This window comes from Protopterus annectens, chromosome 15.part0, assembly GCF_019279795.1.
Source record: "Protopterus annectens isolate FY-2018-M chromosome 15.part0, PAN1.0, whole genome shotgun sequence".
NCBI lineage: Eukaryota > Metazoa > Chordata > Ceratodontiformes > Protopteridae > Protopterus > Protopterus annectens.
This window is the reverse complement of record NC_056749.1, coordinates 652,806,839-652,823,163: the sequence shown is the minus strand read 5'-3', so window position 1 is coordinate 652,823,163 and position 16,325 is coordinate 652,806,839. Positions and strand designations below refer to the sequence as shown.

At 38.1% G+C, this 16,325-nt stretch overlaps 1 protein-coding gene across 1 annotated transcript in view; it reads right to left on the bottom strand.

The window, feature by feature from the left end:
* Positions 1–16,325, bottom strand: part of FRMD7 (FERM domain containing 7) — a 762,912-nt gene that overhangs the window by 167,620 nt on the left and 578,967 nt on the right. Inside the window, exon 9 of the mRNA XM_044057495.1 lies at positions 9,209–9,304. Coding sequence (XP_043913430.1) covers positions 9,209–9,304 — 96 coding nt within the window. The remainder of the gene's footprint in view (positions 1–9,208; positions 9,305–16,325) is intronic.

Below are 16,325 nucleotides of genomic sequence, written 5' to 3'. Positions count from 1 at the left end.
ACTGACAGAAGATTTGGTGTGATATATTGCACCTATGTTATTACGATTTCTGGATCACAGGGGAAGTGCAACCAGAGCTGGAAGGACTACCATTCTATCAACTGCCAGGTATTGTGCGATTCACTTGGATGCATCATCAGTGTGCTGGCCCAGCTTCCTGAAAGTAACCACGATTCTTATATTTGGTACACAAACTCACTGTACTGCCTGCTCCTGGATTTAATTTCTCCAAGTCTTTTGGTTTTGTAACACCATGATGGGAATGGAACCTATTCCTAAGCCAAAGTATGATTAAAGATCGTGAAATTATTATCGATTCAATCTTTGATATTAGTCGAACGTGTTCTTCACAGCACCCACAATGTGTGCAGAATTGACTCTTTCTGTAATTCATATGGAGTTACATGTATCAATAGCATATCTAAAAAAAGACTGTAAATTCTTTTTTGTAAGACCCATTGCTCATACTACTGTTGGAACTATTTAGGTATCCTTCCTCCACATTGCCTTCATTTATGCCTGCAAATCCTAGTATTTTATGACTTTCTGTCTCTCTGTATGTAAGACACTGTCATCACTGGGTATAGCAATTTCATTGAGCACTGCCTCTTTTTTCTTCTTTTCATGGACTACTATATCTGGTTTTCTCACATCTATTTTTTGAACTGTTGGTAATGGGTGATCCCATGTGATATATACTTCATCATTCTCTATAATGTTTTGTGGCTCATGTTTCCAATGCTTCTCAGATACTTCAGTATTGTAACATTTGCACAACCCCAACTGCAATAATCTTGCCACATTATTATGCCTTTTTCACATTTCTTGCCTTCTCATCTGATCCTAATCCTCATATTTTTTTTGGCACATTCAGTTGCTGCCTGATTTTTGTCTGCTTTTTGTTTGGGTTCCATTCCAGCCTGATACCGAAATGCTTCTGCTAAGCTAAGCAGGAAAGTCATCTTAGACCTTTTCTCTTCATTTTTCAATACTTTCAGTATGTTTGGATCTGATGAGGTCAGCAGATATGTATGCAGTCCTATGTTTGCAGATCTATACATGTAATCAATTTGAAGAGGCCCATAGCTCTTTCAGAACAAGGAATATATAATTTTTGGTACACTGATTTTCATATATCATTTGATAACTGTGAGGCATTTTTCTAGTTTTCCTGTCTAACTGATCCATACCTTTTGGGGCCAGTCAATCACTCCAAAACTGCAAGTTAAAACAGGAAGATCAAATTGGTTTATTGCTTGGACTTTGTTCCTAGATGTCAGGCCTATTTTCAATAGTAATTTGAGACTTCTAAAATACTCCTTATTGATTTTCTTTTTCACATTTAGTCATGTTTTATCGTTGCTCTCTTAACAATTCCCATATATTTTATAAATTCTCTCCTACTCATGTTCCTTTATATCACATTCTTTTCCCGACTATTTTCTTTGTACTGCAGCTTTCCTGCCTTAAATGTTATTTTTGCACATTTATCAAGACCAAATAACATTCTTATGTCATTTAAGAATGTTTTGACCACATCCAGTTGGGCTTCCAGCTCCTCATCTTATGAACTGTACAGTTTTAAATAATCCACAAAAAGAAGATGAGAAGTCTTCACATTTTGCTGTTTTCTGGGAGGCAGACTGCAACCATAGCCTAATCTGTTATGTAGACAGCTTAATGGGTTAATAACAAGACAAAAGAGCAATGGTGAGTCACCCTGGAATATTCACCCTTGAGTTTTTATCCCTGGGATAATCATTTGTTCTCTATCATGGCTTAGCTGCAAGGTGGTTTGCCACTGTTTCATGGTCAGTGTAATGTAATGTAGCAATGTAGGATGTGTCTTATACATCTGTAAGCACATGTTTACCCATGAATGTGGGATGCTCTCAAATGCTTTTTTGTAATCTATCCATGTCATACTTTAAGATTATTTTCCTTTTTACAATTCTCCATTATGACTTTATTTAACAAAAAATGATCCTTTGTTCCATATGACTTTGTTTTATTGCCCTTTTGATCTATTGCCATGATTGAGTTTTCTTCTAAATGAATATAATCGTTTTCAGCATCAGTTTCAGTGTATAATTTATACACCATTGGAAAGCAAGTCATTGGTCTATAGTTTTTAGGGTAGCTTGCAGGTTCACTCTTAAGGAGGAATATCATTTTTCCTGTTGTTAACCAGGTTGGTGTCTGTTCAGAGTGCTCATATAAGTAGTTCTTACTCAGGGCTAAATGTTCATGCAAGGGTGTTAATACTTTTAGCCAGAAGTTAGGTACTGCATCTGGGCCTGGGGTTTTCCAGTTAGGAGTTTTTCTTAATTTTGTTTCCATTTCTCTGGCTGTTATTTCATCCCTTTTCATATGCTGTACATCTGAACTTTTTAATGTTTCTTTTACTTCTTCTGTGCATTCATTTTTATTGTGTTCCACAGTGGGGTATTTATAGATATTTCTCCAAAATGTGTCCATTTCTTCTTTTTTGGTTGTGTTTCTGTTCCTTTTGCATTGCTTCCAAATTCTCTATAGAACTTTTTTGGGTCATCAATGAATTGCGTATTTTGTGCATTTACTTTATTTGCATATCTTCTCTAAGTTTTTCTGCCTGTACTGATATCTTTAGTTTATTATTTGTAATTGTATACAGTAGATCCTGATCTCTAATACAGCACATTGCTTTTATCACATTTATCTTTCTAAGTATTTTTGTTGATCTGTTCCTTCTTCTGTGCTCTTCTAACAGCGACTCTTCTCTTCTTGTTTCATAGTATTCTGTATTCGATACTCCCATGATGGCATTTGCTTTTTTCCCTTCCTTTCCCTTATTGCCCTGTGTTTTTGTGGTAAGACTTTGGGGCAGATTCAATAAAGCCTACACTGAGTGTACACTGTTCTGAGTGAACAGACAGCACAGACATAACTCACACATTCTTCCTCTTAATTTTAGTTTTCCTACTGATATTCTTACAGCTTTAAATATTGACAGGGATTCATAAAGGTTACCACAAAGTGTAGACTACATGTAGACTTAATCTAATCTTTCTGAGTGACTAGAAAGCACAAAAATGTGACAAGTATTTTATTGAATACTTATTGTGTACACTTAGTGTAGGCTTTATCGAATCTGGCCGTTTATCTGTTATTGATTTAGCTGCACAGTGATATATCCTGCTTATTGTTATATCACATGAAATTCTGTTAATAGTCTTGATTATTGTGTTCATTTGTTTTTATCAGACTTTTAACATTTTGGATCTTATTTACTATCTGTAATGTATTTATTTCATTGATCTTAATATGTCTAGCCATCTCTATTGAATCAAGCAACTCTTCCCTTAGATCATTTTCTCCTAAACTGAGGGCACATTCTTTGCTCTGTTTTTCTGTGGGCATTCTAGAGATAGTCCTAGAATATCTTCCTGTGAAATATTCTCCTCATCTGCATCCAGCTTCATCCATTGCTTTTTCATATGGAAATTCACTGGCCTATCACTGCACAACATTCACTTTGTTAGAGTTGCCAGTTTCCTGTTCCTTCCCCTGCTGTGCATCTCCAACTGAACTTTTGTACTGGTTTCCTACTGAAGTCTCCAGTGCATCGTCACATGGCACCTGATCAAATGCTTCCTGTTCCACCTGTTTCCCCTTAATCTAGGGACTCACTGTTACGAGTGTTGTGATGTTACCAGTGTTATATTTTCTACACTAAATCCTCCACTTTGCTAGTAATCCATAACTTCAGTTTTTATTACTTTAACTTCTCCATTACTAAACCTCTTTTCTACTCCGCCCCCCCATGTTTTCTTATTTCTGTACTGTAACATATTCCATATCTGAATGCCTCTGCCTGTATTTCCCTTCAAATATCTTTGGTACTGCTTTTTTTATATTGACTAGCTTTATAAATATTGCACCAATTAAATCTCTTTTTCTTTCCCATGTCCATATCTCTTCTTCAGATGTCTCCCACTCCACATGTCTCTCCTTACTTTGGGACTTGTTGTTCCATCATGCTGTGACATAACCTGTGTTAGACTTTCCACACTAAATCTTGCAGTTTGCAGGTTTTCCATAACGTCTTAACTTCAACTTTACTAATCTCATGTTCTACATTTCACCTTTGTGATCTTATTTTTTATATTGTGAAATTTCCCATATCTGGGTACATTTGTTTGTACATCTCTTCAAATACCCTTGGAGATGCTTTTTTGTGTTGATTAGTTTGGCTTACACATTTGCATTAAAATTATAACATATCAAATCTCCCTTTCTTTCCCATATTCAGGTTTATTTTTTATACCTTTCAAAAATCTTTAGGTTTTGTTTATATTTTCACACTTCCTCAATCATTTCTTTTTCCAAATGGCCCAAGTTTTCTTTTTCTGTATAATGTTTTTCATGAACCTGTAGTATTAATGAACAGAAATTTGCATTTGAAGCTTTTGACAACTTTTCATTTGCATATATTTCTCTTTCCTTTAATTTCTCGCAATCTTTTTGAATGTCTTCAATCTGGAAAATCTTTTGCATAATAGTAACAATATATAATTTCTTTCTTATCCTCAACAATCTACTCTATCATCTTTATGGTTCTTTCCTGGCTTGTCAGATTTTGTGTTGTTTTTACTTCCTTCAGTGTCGTCTTGGTGAGATTTTGTAAAAACAGTGTCCACCTTGTGAAGGTACTCACCAAGATCTGAGGATGAATTAATTTCCAGCAATACTACTCTCCTTTTTCTGCTGATTTTATCATCTCTCTATCCAGACCCCTGGCACAAAAACTCACTGTACTGCCTGTGCCTGCATGTTAGACTTTCTCATGTTCAAGCAGTTGTAAGGGCAAACTATTTTAATATTGTTGACCATACTCATTTCTGTATCTATAGAGAATCATAGGTAGTATTGAGAAATCACCTCCCCTTTTTTGTTATGTGTTACCTCCCTGCTTTATTTTCCAGGTTACAAAGGCTACCCACTCAAACCTTGGCTAGGTACATCAGTCTGTAATCTACAGAGAGATGCTAAGAAGCACTTTATCAGTGCCCTGTCCTAGTCAGGTATTAAATGAATGAGTGTTTGCCTGCTTAAAGCCCATTTACATTGCATTTTGAGATGGGGTGGGGTTCATTATGAGCCTGTTACTGCATGCAGAGTGTTTACTTTCTGCTGCGTTCTGCATAACATCATCACGAGATGGTCCGGTGTGCAACTACCACAGCCAGTCACCAATAGTGGCAGTACAGCTCTCACTACCATTTGTCCCACCAGTAATGATAGCAATGGTGGCCAGCCAATGGCAGTAGCATGACAACCCCTCCAGCAGGCTTGTGTGCAGCACATTATGTGCAATTGAAGAAGCGGTGCCTAGTTCACAGCTATGGTTTGTGACACTCACAGCTTAACATTGACAAGTTACAAAGATAATACCTGATGTATATACACTGTTGCTTGTGGGCTACACTTAATGGCACATGGTCATTTTACAAGATACATCAGACGTTTTTCCTAATATCATAAACAAAAGTTTGTATCCAGAAGGTATTAGCCATCCTCATTTATACAGTGTTTAGTGATTACTGGCACAAGTGGTACTCATAAGTGAGCATTTGATGGTTAGGGTTGAATGAAGAAAGGTTCGCTGAAGTGAACCTTTGATGAATTAATGTAGACCCATGCAACAAGATCTGACCTTGATTGAAATGTTCTACCAAGTGTTGTGGAAGTCTGATGAGACTTGACTGCCATCTTCTTTTGGGAACCCACATGAATGCCTTCTGTAATTTCTTGGGTTATAAATAGTGTTCAGCCTACCTGTCCATCATGCATGAACACATTTCCTTGTTCACTTCCAGTGTGCTACTGGTAGGTGCTCAGTAGTTTGAGTATGGATATTCCCATGTACTGGTGAATTTCTTCATGTAGTACTCTAACCACTTCTACCTGACCCTCAGTGACAGTAATCTGGGCTTGAACTGCATCACTGCATATTTGCTGCTGGACAGACAAGTCTTTGTGTGTCTCCAGAGCTACCTGTGAAATATGTCTTCACCTGGCACTCCTGCATATAGGTGTAACTGTGGGTACAGCTACCTTCAGCATGGGATTCAGGCTGGGCTGAGCTACGTGATGTCTCCCCCTTGCTGTTATGTCATTTCCTCATTATGCTGATGTGTAAGCCTTTGTCACTGACTACAAAGGTATCCACCTGCTGTACAGGAGGGAGTGTGATCCCTTCCCCCTATACCAATTATGCCAGCCACTATTTGACTCCACACCTTAGCTCTCTCTGACTGTTTTGGCCCCCCCTTTTCCAAAAAGATGTTTTATATGCGTTCTCAGAGCATGAAAGATATGATTATTAATAAAGATTTTTAAAAAATGACCTATATAGTGTTTTTTTGTTTTTGTTGCTTTTTAAGAACACAGATCAGATTCAGCCTTTTGTTCGATATTTTAGCTCAGTCACATAAACATCAATAGGTTTCTGTGAACCATGATTAGTTGCAAAGAATAAATGTCTGATAAATGACACATTTGCTTTTTCTCACACCACTATTTAAATATGTATCTGATAACTTTTAATTTCTACATCTTTTCCTTGAGTTTAAAATTTTAAATGTATTTATGGTTTCTCTTTCTATGAACTACAGAAATGTGCTATTTTTCACAATTCCTCTATAGTGTTTGCAGAATCCCCCCCTAAAGTTCTTGCAGAATGAGAGTCATTGGTGGCTGCGGTACATTCATTGTTCAAATGAGAAAACTGGTAGTTCAGCAGCTTTATGAAAATGAAGTATAACAATTATTTTTAATGGTAAAAATGTGAAATCCAAGAAACAAACTGGTAAGTTTATGAACTGCTGTTGCTCATAACTACAGTACTATAGACAAAACAATTCTCTCCTTTATTCTTTTGCATGGGCAGCAACTCTTTAAAAATGTGGTGGTGTTGTTCCTGAGTCGGTCACAGTGCAAGTCTTAAAAACATTATGGACACTACATAGCAAAGGTAGTATCCAGACACCAGGCAATATTCATTTGCTAACTTGACAAGATGGTCATGTAAAGAGACGGAGACACAGAGGTTCAGAATTCTATGAATTCTTTACTTCAAGTAGAAAGGCACCATGAGATGCGGTGCCCAACTATATTACTCCCAAATATTTAAAGCTATACTCCATGTATATTACAGTGGCCTTGAACATTCTTGTTTTTTATTCAGTCTTCTGTTTCTTCATTGTGTTTGTCTAAAACAGCAGACAACTTTTTTTCTTCTTTTTTGCCTATTAATTGTGGTGGTCTGCACATGACCCTGCACTACAACAAATAACCTCTCTGGTGCTCATTACCTACCATTGTTAACACTCCACTTTGATATATTAAAAGACACAAGCTGATGAAAGAACACAAAACTGAAAACTGGTTGCAGGAAAGAAGGCACCAAACACAAGATGTAAGAGGGGTCATATACCTTGCCCAATGCCAAATGTGTCCCTTCTATATAGGGAAAACAGAAAGAAAATATGAACATCTATACCACATTGGCAAATTGAGCGAAGACAGTGCCCTAGCTAAACATACCCACAAATACATGGATCCAGGTTTTTGTTCAGGGCAATAGACCAAATTGTACCCGATAACATGGGGGGGGGGTCCAGTTTCACTGGAGTTAGAACATTTAGAATTAATATGGCAGTTGAACACCAATGCAGGGCAGTATCCAGGTCTAAATGAAAGACGTTCTATTGTATGTATTCTGAAATTAAAAAGCCTTACTAGATAAGGTTTTATGTATAGAATTAATGTAAAGTATGTATTAATTGTACATAAGATCTTAAAAATCAACAAAAGTAGGAACGAACATGGGTTTACCATGTCATTTTAGTATTTTAGATATTTGGTACTTATAAAGTACAAAAAACTTTGTAGGTAGTTTATGGTATATAAGAACATTTAGTATTGTTTCTTCTGTAGGGTTAGGGTTTGAGTTTTGCATGTGGGTGTGTCAAAATGTGTTTGTGACACTTTTGTAGTCTTTAGAAACTGTAGTTTCTATGAGTACTAGTTTTTAATTTGTTGTCAAGAAGAAGGAAATGAACTGATTAACTAATATTGGTAAATTACCTAACTAACTAACTAACTACTGTTAACTGACTACTTAAGGTCATGCTCTCAATGTTGTTTTTATCTGAAGAAGTCACAGTATTTACTGTGACGAAAAGCTCTTCATTTTGGATTAAACTGCTTGTTCTTACGTCTTGTGTTTGGTGCCTTCCTTCTTTGATATATTAAATGACTTCTCATGCATGTTCTCATTACAATTCTAACAATCATCCATTAAATAAGAACTGTAGTTTTGCATCATACTGGTTCAGCTTGAAACATTAACAGATACTCCTTAAAATCATTTCCAAATACAGAATTAATCTAACCGTACTTTAGCAGAAATGTTACATTCAGTACATGGTAGCAGGCTCCTCCTCCAACAGCCTGAATGGTTTGTGTTTTGATAAGCAGCTGGGAGACCACGTGAAACTGATATGATGGGATGAGAGTGATGTAGCACTAGACATAACGGCACTTTTGATTAATACTTCATCCACAGTCCTTTGAATGTGCACCACTGATTTATTAGACTAGTTTACATAATAAGGGTTTGATCTAGCAATGGTTCCTATCCTGGGGATGTCAGTTGATTAACAGCTCTTTCTTCAAGTGCTAATTGATTCTAAAGAAATGAATGTAACAACTTTCACTGAACCTTGGCAGTAACTTTTTTTTGCAGGATGGCAAGCCCCACTGCACCCCCATGTGGCCAAAATCATCTACATTTAAATATGCCTACTTTGAGGTTGCACAACAGATATGAGAACTTGTCAGAGAACTAGGATGCATGTCTAGGGTTAAAAAGGCCTTTGTGGTCATTAGTCTAGTAAACAATTATGAAACTATGAACCAACTTCAAATGTAGCTGCCACTTTTTACTTGTGTCTCTATTAATATATTCTGACAATCCTTTCGCAAAATGGTGGCAAACATATCACAACACAAAAAGAGTACTCTGCCAAAGTGTATATTGTATTAGTGGAAATAAATCACAAAGGATAAAATCTCTCTTTTCATGACTTTGAAAATAATAGTATAGAAAACAAATTAGCTTGGAACACAGAACAGTTAGGAAAAAATAACTTAACATACTTACAGAAACATTTGCATGCAGCTTTATGAGGAAATTTTTTCTTTTAAAGCTTAGCTTGCGGATCTTAGCCCAGTTGAATGTATTGATCTTTGTATTGCCCTACAACAGAATAAAATTCACAAAATTATGTAATGCATTGGTATTATTGACATAGAGTTGTCTTACAGTTGTCTGGATGGGTCCAAATGCAGAGTGAAAAGCAATAATGTTTTGGTTGGTTGTTTACTTGTTATGCTACAGTATTCTTGGTTCATTTGGTCCATAATCACACACTGCACATACCAGTCTCTCGCTTCAGTCTCTTCCAGAGAGTACCTGATATTATAGCTCCTGGCACCTGCTTTTAATTGATGGAAATAATTTCAGTTTGCCATAATATACCTTTGTTTGGGATTCATATGAGCAAGAAGCAGTAGGGCACGGTACTCTGGTAGACATTACAAGCAATAATAGCATTTTGTCAGTATTATTGAATGAGGTAAGTATTGATGTCACTGTGGAAGTGATATTATCCTTTCATCTCCAGTGTAACCCACCCTAAGTTGTAAAAGCCTCTCAGTTTCTATATTGTAAATTGTTTTCAGCGATACAAGATTGTTATATTTGTATATGTCTGTACACTAGTCTATTGTATTTCCAAGTCCATAGGAATTGTATAATTGAAACTAAATACCTTATTGTAACCTTGCTAATTGTTTTTGAAGCTTTTCTCCCCAGGACTCCATTGAAAACGGGTTCTTTTGGCCCAATGGTCTATCCTGGTAAACCAACTGTAAATAAAATAATAATAAAATAAGTGTTACTATGAATGAAATGAAACAATTAGTAGTGTTTTGACAGCTCCAATCTGCACCCAAGTTGAACTCTATACCTCAATTCCTGTTGCAGCAAAATGTGTGATACCCTTTGTGACAATGCACCAAACTTGAAAAGAAAGCTCAAAATGCAATGGGATCAAGAGCGGGTACATATTTATACTATTACTGTACTAAAGACTGTCACTAACAATTGCACATTTCTGCAATAAAATGTTATGGTGTGGTGATTATTACCCCCCCCCCCCCGGGTACAAAGTATTTTTTTTTAAACTGTGATATACCTTATAATGTCCCAATGAAGGCATGCATATCTTTCATAATAAGCCTTCCCCTGACCATTTAATTCCATCTCTAATTCCCCAAATTATTTTATTTTATTTTGCTTTTTTTTAAAGGCGTAGTTGAAATGGTCCAAAGACCCTTTTCTGACATAAACCAGGCCAGGAAATAGCTAAGAGTAAAATGCCTAGCTAACATATTCCACAGTAATTAAGCAGAAAAGTAATACAGATAATCAAGGTTTAGATAGTTTGCTGAAGGAAGAACTCAATGAATAAGGGGGCATTCATAAAAATTACCTTGATGTGTACATCTCATGTACACATCACAGTAACATTTCTGAATTCAGAGGCAGCCTTAACACAGTTCGGGCACATTGCTGCAGCACAAAGATTTGCAGCGCCATGCAGGGAGAGGGCTCTGTGGTTGTGCTGTATGATGATGAGGTGGTCTAGGGTAGAGGCATATGCTAATTAGCCAGGTACTCTCTTTCACTTTCTCTCTCTCTCCTAGAGAGAAGGCATCTACAGGAAGCCATCTACATCTTGAGTGATTCATTATATTGCTCAGATGTATAGAGCAGCACAAATTGCCCTATCACACTGGAGGAGTTAACACAGGCAAAAGGCCTTGTTCATCTGTCTGCATATAAAAGGGATTGGGAGTGAGAGAAACCACTACCAGGGATGCCACACTCATGCTGTAACAGCTCTTAAATTAATATAGGGCTCAGGAGTAGGGGAACCGTTACTCACCAGGGATACTACACTTGTGCTCTAATAGCACTTAAACTAGTATAGGGCTCAGGAGTGGTGGAACCACTACTCACCAGGGATACTACACTTGTCCTGTAATAGCACTTAAACTAGTATAGGGCTCAGGGGTAGGGGGACCACTACTCACCAGGGTTACTACACTTGTGGTGTAATAGCACTTAAACTAGTATGGGACTCAGGGGTAGGGGGACCACTACTCACCAGGGATACTACACTTGTGCTGTAATAGCACTTAAACTAGTATAGGGCTCAGGGGTAGGGGGACCACTAATTACCAGGTATACTGTTGTGCTGTAATAGCACTTAAACTAGTATAGGGCTCAGGGTAGGGGGACCACTACTCACCAGGTATACTACACTTGTGCTGTAATAGCACAGTCTAGGTCTGTGAAAGGAGATATAGGGATAGGGCAGAGAACTCAGGGACAGATACAGGAATTGTGGCATGTGTGTCTGTGTATGCGCTTGTGTTTGAATGTGTACTTGTATGTGTGAGACAGTGAATAAAGAAGGGATTCACATGGCTACATGATGTGATTACAGCACTTAACTACCATCATATGCAGATCAGCTATGATTTGCAACTTCAGGTAGTACCTGCAATTTACAGACATGCAAACTAGCACAATGCAATGCAGGTCTCTGAATCAAAAAATATTGCATTGTTGGAGCAATGCCTTTTTAGCATGAGCCATATGGCATGCACAAGGCCCTTTAATTTATCACTGTTATAGTTCTTATAATCTTCAGTAGAAGAATACAATAGGAAGTAAAAGCAAAACAGTTTTACTGGAGTCACAGTCAACAAAGTAACACATACAAATGTTTACAGGATATATAATGCTTAAATCTGATAGGCTCAGCAAACATATAGTAGGTGCAGAGTTTAAGTTGATGGCTTCTTCAGATGCTTTGGTATATTTTGGAGAAGCAGGTTAAAATGGCTAAAAGGTTTTGAAAGGTGAGACTTATGGTATGGCATCATAGAGACAGGTGCTGAGAATTATTGCATCTGTTTTGCCTTTAGGAAAAGTGAAAAGAGAGCTGTTAAAATCCATGTATGTTTACTACTTTCTATAAGAATAACCTATTTAATGTGGGGCTGAAATAAAAACAAGAAGAAAAGTGTAAAATACTCCATTATTTGTTTGAAAACAGCAGAATGGCAAAGAAGTGTGGAGCTGGTACCAGATCTAGGGTGCAAAATAGAGATGACAGTGAGTGTAACGCAGGACACTTCCTTAAGTACTCTAAAAGAAAAATAAACAAAATGTGTGCCAAAGTTTTTAAAATTAGTTGCACATTAACTGAGCATAGCGCCTCTAATAGTAAAAGAATCAATGAAATGTAAAATGTCCTTTACTTTAATGCCGGTCAGACTGAGAATCTACAGGTCAGTAAATAAGAGACAAAATAAAAAAATAGCAGATTACGAGTAAAATCATGATACTGTTCTGCAGAAAGTGCAAGAATAATGTTACAGGGTAAGATGCTTAAAGGTACAGGCAGCAGATGCAAGTAATACTGTAGGTAAGATGACTGTAAGAGTGTGCCGGTATATGAATGGAGGCAATGGTAGGTCATACACCCTGCTAAAATAATTCTAACAGTCCTTCATACAGAGTATTTAGAGAACTCAAACAAGCTGGAAATAAGCAGGGTGAGCAACTCAGTGAAACTTGATGCTCAGAAATTGGCAAAGAGATGTACCTTCACAACGTATTCGATTGAAAGGGGCAATTACCCAGTTTGAAAGGAAGAGGCTGAAGAATCTGCTCTGGACATTTGTGAAACTGAACAAAAGTAAGTAAAAAAGGAAGGGGCCAAGGTAGAAGCCTGTCAGTAATAGCAGAGTGCATGATATTTCTAGGGTCATTTGATTATTAAATTGAAAAACAGGCAGCATATAAAGGTAAAGTGCTTCTAAGTAAACTTAAGGGCTCAAACATGGTATAGATAATAGCTGATAGATTTAAAGGAATTTAATCTGTTAACAATGAAAGAGTGATTGAGAGTTATTATCACTACTCTGAAGGCTCTGCTGAGGGAAGAAAAGATTATTATTATAACACACATACACACACACACACTCTCTCATCTTCCACTTTCTCTCCTATTCCCTTCTGTTAGCAAATAGTATCCATAACCGATCAATCCTGTGTGTTTGTTAATTTAAACTGAGACCACAGTAGCCTACTGATAAAAGGTTATCCTGTTTTTCCACCTGAGAAATGGTTAAGAAATGACTTACAGTTTCAGAGCAGTCCTTGGTCAATTGTGATTGTTTCTTAAACACAAACTTGTCTTTGCTTTGGCTCATTAACAGCAGTACAAAGAACTGCCTGCTCACACCCTTGTTCTCCCCTCCCTCTTCCCTGTTTATTACCTTAAGACAATCCCAAAGTTAATAAATATTACCTGTGACAGGCACCATTTTTAAAACTACAACCACCCTTGTCACTATGATATGTTCATTTATCACTTAACTCTGTTACCTGATTGTTTTCAGCCCCCTTATAAGAGCAACTAACAGGGTCTCTACCCACATTGCTCCCCACCCTGCCCCTATTCCCTCCCACCCCCAGTGGTCCCACGTTTATTACACTCACAAACCCCTCCCATTTTCCAATAGCCAACCACAGCGCTAACCCAACACTACCTCCTCCATCTTCCCACTACTATCACACCTCCTCAACTAACATGTACAAGCATACCTTACCTATGCTCACTGCATGGACTCTCCTTGCATATCTTACATCCTACCAAAGCTCCATCATTCCCCCACTCAACCACTACCACTGTACTACTACTCACACCACCACTCATGTCTCACCCTCACTCAGCTCCCCTCCCACCAACTCAAGAACCATCCCTATGCACCCCCCACATATTCTACCAACTATATTACTCAAACATAAAGCATCCCTACAACTTAACATAGTAACCCTCCCACCATACCTATTACCCACAGAGCACAATCATAAAGATTCCCTTATAAACAAACACATTCAAAAACTGCGAAAACTAATAACCTCATGCATATCAAAACTAGCCCTAAGTGGAGATATCCACCCCAACCCTGGCCCTACCATCTCCAACCCCAATCCGCATAATCAGACTAGAAACCACAACTTCTCCCATATTACAGCCAATAGAAAGCCAAGTGACTTCCTTCTACTAAGCCTAAATATTAGAAGTATATCCAACAAAGTCCATGAACTCCATGCCACCATAGACTTGTACTCCCCAGATATAGTCATCGTGACAGAAACCTGGCTAAAACCTCACATTACCAGTGAGCAAATATTCCCTATGGGTTATGGCATACTAAGAGTAGATCGGCTAGACAAGAAAGGAGGTGGTGTAGCTATAATATTTAAACAGCACCTAAACATCCAGATCTTAAAATCATCAGCTCCACAATAGGCAATGAAGAAATAATATATACCAACCTCAAAATAAACCAAAACAAAACCATCAACATAATTGGATGCTACTTCCCACCTGGCCAAAACATCCTTCCACTAGAAAACCTCCTCAGCTGGTCTACCCACCATCTCCCCCAAGAAACTATCATTTTAGGTGATTTTAATATTGACTGGCAGTCCTGTTCTGGCAACCATCCAACCCATCATGTAAACCTTCATGGCTTCACCCAACTAGTCCAATCGCCAACCAGGATAAATAAAAACTCCAGCAAGCACACTACCCTGTATTGGATACTAGTCAGTAAGAGCCCCCAGTCATATATAAGAGGCTGCTTATCAGATAGCCTCAGTGATCACTCCCCAATATTCCTACTCAAAAAATACCTATACCAAGCTAAACCTGTCATCTACCATCAAATACGTAAAAAACTAAACTTTAACCCACTCACATTCATCTCATCAAGAATGTAACTGGCATCCTCTAAAGTACCTCAGTCTTGATGACGCAGTTGAATTTTTTAATACTACCTTCCTGTGCATCCTTAATTACCATGCCCCCATAAGACTTTCTAGAATCAAAGCACAACCCTCCCCATGGCTACAGAAAACCACTAAGTCAGAAATGAAAAACAGGGATAAAGCCTGGGAACACTGGCACAAAACCAAAACCCCCTCAACTAGACAGAAATTCCTAGAACTACACAATAGATTCAAAAAGCTAATAAAACTGGACAAATTCCAATACTACCAGTCTGCTCTAGACTCCTCCCAACACAGCCCCAAACAATTCTGGTCCTCCATCCTCCACCCAGCTAAAGTCAGTACCCCTCCTCCTAACATCCCTCACTTCTCAGAAAATATTGCTACCTCATTCAACACACACTTTACACAAACCATACTATCACTAGCTAAACAACACATCCACCCTCCCCTCCACCCCACACCTTCAACTAGTAATCTCCCCACTGCCTTCTCTTTTTCTCCTGTACCTACCTCCAACATAAAAAAACTCTTAACTAAACTTAAGCCCACCAAATTAGCAGCAGACAAGTGAATACCTACAAATCGCAGCTGATGCTCTGGCCTACCCAGTATCCATCTTGATTAACCGATCTCTGTCAGAAAGTTATGTTCCCACACTGTGGAAAGTATCACATATAACTCCCCCCCCACAAAGGTGGACCCTCCACAGAACTAACCAATTACCGCCCCATAGCTATTCTCTCTCCACTCTCCAAAATACTAGAAAGATGCATACACTCTCAGGTCTCAGACTACCTCCTTACTAACAACCTCCTTTCCAATCCTCAGCATGGTTTCTGACCAAACCATAGCACCACCACTGCATTACTCTCCTTTACTAACACTATCCTTCGGCATAAAAACAATGGCTGTCTCTCCTCTGCTACTTTCCTAGACCTATCTAAAGCATTTGACATGGTCCCACACAAACAACTTATCTCTGTCCTTAATAACCTATCCTTGTCACAATCAGTCACCAACTGGTTTCAGAGTTATCTGTCTGACCGCCAGCAATCCGTTGTATGGCAGAATGACATATCTCCCCAACTACCTGTCTCCATAGGGGTTCCCCAAGGATCCATCCTTAGGCCCCTACTCTTCTCTGTTTTCACCAATAATCTAGCCTCTGCCACCAAACATGGCACACTCATATAATACGCAGATGTCTCAACCATCATCTGCTCAGCCCAGTCCCTACCCAAACTGCAAAAAGTCACACAAGAAGCCTTTTCCTCTGTTGAAACTTGGTTATCCGATGCCCAATTAATACTCAACCCAAACAAAATTAAACTACTCA